The 4,761-nt window shown below is 31.2% G+C and overlaps 1 protein-coding gene across 1 annotated transcript; it reads left to right on the forward strand.

The window, feature by feature from the left end:
- Positions 1–2,807: 2,807 nt before the first annotated feature.
- LOC145003127 (uncharacterized) lies at positions 2,808–3,731 on the forward strand. Its single transcript, XM_078962267.1, has 2 exons — positions 2,808–3,159; positions 3,442–3,731. The coding sequence occupies exons 1-2, from the start codon at positions 2,808–2,810 to the stop codon at positions 3,729–3,731; spliced, it is 642 nt and encodes a 213-aa protein (XP_078818393.1).
- The last annotated feature ends 1,030 nt before the right edge of the window (positions 3,732–4,761 follow it).

The following is a 4,761-nucleotide window of genomic DNA, read 5'->3' on the forward strand; positions in this document are numbered from 1 at the left end:
TGGCATCATATACAAGTAACTGAGGAAAATCATTATAGGTATATTCCCCTCCTAAATCACAATGGAAGCATTGTATAATAGCATAGTGTGAAGTCTTGACCAATGCTCTAGATTCGTTATATATGGTGAAAAAGTCAAACATGTGCTTCATAAGATAAACCACATATAACGAGTCTAGAACATAATACAAAAGATCCAACGGAGCAACAGAGAAAACGACACTTTTATTAAACTGCAGAGCAAAAAAAATTTCCTGTTTGCAGTCATAACTATCAGAAATATCATGACTGGTCAAACAGCCTAAAGCACTAGTAGAGGCTAAAAATTGTAAATGAGAAGTTGACACATGTCCTAACTGTGAATGTCAAAGATAAAAGTCAAAAGACGAATCACTCAGACGAAAAGAAGACAAATCAACACTGTTGGCAGTAACATCGGAAAATTTGAGTTGATCCAAGATATATAGTTCTCTTAACTTATGAGAGGTCCCAATCACTCTTTGTGAGTGAGAATCAAGAACACAACAAAGAGAATCAGAAAAGAAAATCCAATAAACAGATTTACACAACCAACACCCTTTATAGGCATAGGTATAGAACTAGTAGTTCTGATACCATGTAAACTAGTGAACAAAATATTGTTAGGGTTTTATTATTGAATAATAAAAGAGTTCAACTACATTATAAAAGAAAGACAATATAAATATGAAAACTAATTAAGTTAAACCTAAGTATAGGGCTCAAAAGTAAACGGTAAAGTGATTGATAAATATGTATTTTTCATGTTTTAAACTTATAATTATGTTATTTCGGTGATATTTTAGTATCTTGATCTCAATTTTACGATCTTAATCTTGCAAACCTGAAAACGATCTTACGTAGATTTCGATTTTAACAAACTTTGTTATAAGATACATGGTTGTACAGTTTAATTATTTTGTTAAAATTACAAATCAAATATAATTACTTATGTTATTTTTCCTAAATTTAATTAATTGTATGATATGAAATCATTAAGAAAAAATACTTTTGAGAAAGAAAGACAGGTAATTAATTGAGGGGTAAAACATGTCATGTACTTTTTTGCTGATATACCACCTGCACCCTTGTTTTTTAAGGTACAATGTTTGCTTTAAATAATCAAACAAAATTATTCTCCAAATTAATTTGTTTTGTTCAAATTTTTGGGACATGAAAAACATTGATTATTATGTTACATCAAGTCTTAACATAAACATTTTGAGTTTAAAAGCTATACATGAACGTTGCATAGTAAATTATTGAAGCCTTAGAAATGTGGACACGATTACGTTATTATATATGATTTTATGAATATTTCAAACCAATAAAAATGTGCATATAAATATTACATCAGTTCATGGCGCTGCTAGTACAACTATGATATGTGCGCATTATTTGATTTTCCGAAATTAGTACCGTACAAATTTATTATATTAAGTAATTTTAACATACAAATAATAATAATAATAATAATAATCTTGCAAAACACTTAGAAAGTTTACTGTTCCTAGTTTTAATTTCTTTAATATATATATATATATATATATATATATATATATATATATATATATATATATATATATAATAATAAGATACATATTTTTTATGAAGACGTCACTAAAATTCTTACAAAAGGATTATGGATACATGAATTTGATTTATTGCATTGCTTAAAAGTCAGTGGACAGTACTTATTTTATGATAATAATATATAGTAATTAATTTGACAAATGGTTTTTACAGATTACAAAATAGTTCAAATACAGCAAAAAATGTGAATTATTTACAAGCATATCAGTAGATAATAAAAACGTCGTATTGTTTGACCATCTATTAACCAGGTTATTTGTTTTTACAAAAACATAATATATAAAATATTTTATTGGTGGAATAGATAATAAAGATAATGTGCATCTATAATTTGACAGTTGCTCCATAGGGATCTGAATAGGTGGGGCCAGTAGATCAAAAGGCAGAGATCTTGTTACCAGCTTCCCATTTCCCATTTTACTTATTTTAAGTATTTAAGTTAATAATTATTAATTAAACAATAAGCTTATTTTAAGTGTTAATTTATTAATTAAACAATTAACTTATTTCTTAGAAAAATAAACAATAATTTATAAGGAGCTTTAGAGTATTTAGGAATGCTAAGGTGCATATTAGTTTATTATAGTTTGATATCGTTAGTAAGTTGTTTTTTAGTGTTTAGATATATTTATATTAAACTGTTTATCTATCAAAATAAAGAGTTTTGATAGTGGGTTATAACTTATCTAAAATAGTTTGCCATTTATGTAAATCAATTTCTCATATTAATCATATTATAATTATATGTCTATATATATTTAGTCCGTGGTGAATGGTGATCATTTGCATCTATACATAGAAATTGTAAAACATTAAAAATAATTTATTAATTTATTGCGTTTTAATATTATGATATTAGATAAATCATTTCAAAGACCTTTTTTAAGACTCAAATTTGAAACTAGAAAAACTAATAAATATTTTTATAAATAAACATAAATTGTTTTAAAATGACCAAAAAAACTAAGCTCACATTTTTAGATTCCCACAAAATTTACTTATGCAAAAACAATCGTTATTCTCGTGAACAAAGTATCATGAGAAGATGATTGCACATTTATCAAGTTTTTACTGAATATTTTTCTATACATAAATTTTTTTGGTGAAACTACTTTTACGTTCAATTGGTTACATAAAGACACCAAAGATTAAAGATCCTCTGCATCTCAGAGATTATAGAACAATTAGTCTAATTGGATGCTTATACAATATAATCTCCAAACTTCTAGTCAACAGGATAAAAGGGTAATTGACAAGAACATTGGTGAGGCTCAGACGACATTTGTGAAAGGGCGGAACATTCTTGATGGACCTCTAATTGTTAATGAGATTTGTGCATGGGCTAAGAAGGTAAAGAAACAAGTTCTATTGTTCAATGTGAATCTTGAAAAAGCTTTTGATTATGTAAACTGGGAATACCTTGAATCTATCCTTCTTCAAATGGGATATGGAGATAAATGGCGCATGTGGATTAGAAGGTGCCTACACATACCTAGACTATCGGTTCTCATTAATCGATCTTCTACGGTGCAGTTTGAAATGGAAAAAGGTGTGAGACAGGGCGACCCACTCTATCCATTCCTGTTTATAATAGCAATGTAAGGGCTTAATGTTGCGATGAAGATGGCCTGCTAAAAAAACATTTTCCAAGGAATAAGAATACCGAATTCTGATATGATGATCTCGCATCTATTCTACGTCGATGATGCTATATTTGTGGGAGAATGGAGTCAAGAGAACATAAAAAACTTATCGAGGGTACTACGATGTTTTTAGGTGGCCTCTGGATTGAAAGCTAATCTCAATAAATCTAGGGTGTTTGGTATTGTAGTTGATATGGAAGAAGTTACCCGTAGGGCTGGGCCACTAGGATGTCAACCAGTCTCGTTACCATTCAATTACCTTGGTGTCTCGGTGGGTGCAAACATGAAGTTGATGAAGTATTGGAAACATATAATCGATAAATTTTATGCGAAACTATCTCCATGGAAAGCAAAAGCACTATCCTTGGGAGGAAGACTAACTCTGACTAAAGCGGTTGTTGGTAGCCTTCCATCCTACTTTTTCTCTTCATTCGTGGCACCGACGGGTTTCATAAATGCTCTTGAGAAAATTTCTTAGACAATACTTTTGGGGAGGGAGTGATAACAAGAACAAGATAGCATGGGTACCATGGGATAAATTCGATGCTCCAAAGGACAAAAGGGGACTGGGCTTAGGCTCTCTTCAGGCCTTTAACTTATCATTGATTGCTAAATGGTGGTGGACATTAAATACAAACCAATCAGCTTTATGGTGTCGATCAATTATGGGTCTTTATAATTTAAAAAATAAGCCTGATCATTACCTAGCCAAGAAAACATTACCAGGTGTTTGGAGGAATATTGCGGTGACAACGAATGACTTAAAGAGTTTTGGCATTAACTTTCAAGATATATTAAAGAAAGAGGTGAATAATGGAATAGATACTCTTTTTTGGATGGATGGGTGGTGTGATGGTGAACCTTTCAAAACAAGGTTTCCTGCACTGTATCAACTGGAGAGACGAAAAACTTGTAAGATTAGTCAAAGGGTAATTTTGTCTGGGCAGGTATGGGACTGGAAAATTACCCCGTCGTCTGCTGAAGAAATTCACAACCTTTACGGTTTGATTAATGCCATTGGAAATTTTCAAACAACCACTGGAAACGATATATGGAAATTCCCCAAATCGAATGATGGTATCTACCATGTTGATATTCTCAGATTAATAATTGATAATACCGAACCAGCGAATAATGAAGTAGTTATCCCATGGATTCATGATGTTCCAATAAAGGTTGCTACCTTCATGTGGAGAGCTAATCTGGAATGCCTTCATACAAATACAACGCTATCAAAAAGAGGAATGTCGATTACAAATATCGTATGTCCACGGTGCATGTTGGACGATGAAGATATAGGACATATTCTGATCTGATGTCCTACGGCGGTCGTTATATAGGAGTGGGCATTCAGATGGTGTGACATTCCAGGTCCACAATTTTATACCATTGGAGAACTAATCGATTTCCTTAAAAAGTGGGGAAGATGTCTAAGAAGGAGAAACAACCTAATTAGTGTGTGTTATGGTGTGTTATGGCTACTTTGGAAATCAAGATGTGATTGGGTG

Source organism: Lactuca saligna, chromosome 6 (genome assembly GCF_052625555.1).
Source record: "Lactuca saligna cultivar CGN05327 chromosome 6, ASM5262555v1, whole genome shotgun sequence".
Taxonomy (NCBI): domain Eukaryota; kingdom Viridiplantae; phylum Streptophyta; class Magnoliopsida; order Asterales; family Asteraceae; genus Lactuca; species Lactuca saligna.

What these genes read in the sequence shown, in the direction of transcription:
- LOC145003127 (XM_078962267.1), top strand. Translation starts at nt 2,808, where the DNA reads ATGCTTATACAATATAATCTCCAAACTTCTAGTCAACAGGATAAAAGG. An exon ending in GCAGTTTGAAATGGAAAAAG is followed by an intron (nt 3,160 to 3,441) that starts GTGTGAGACAGG and finishes TTGGTATTGTAG; the next exon opens with TTGATATGGAAGAAGTTACC.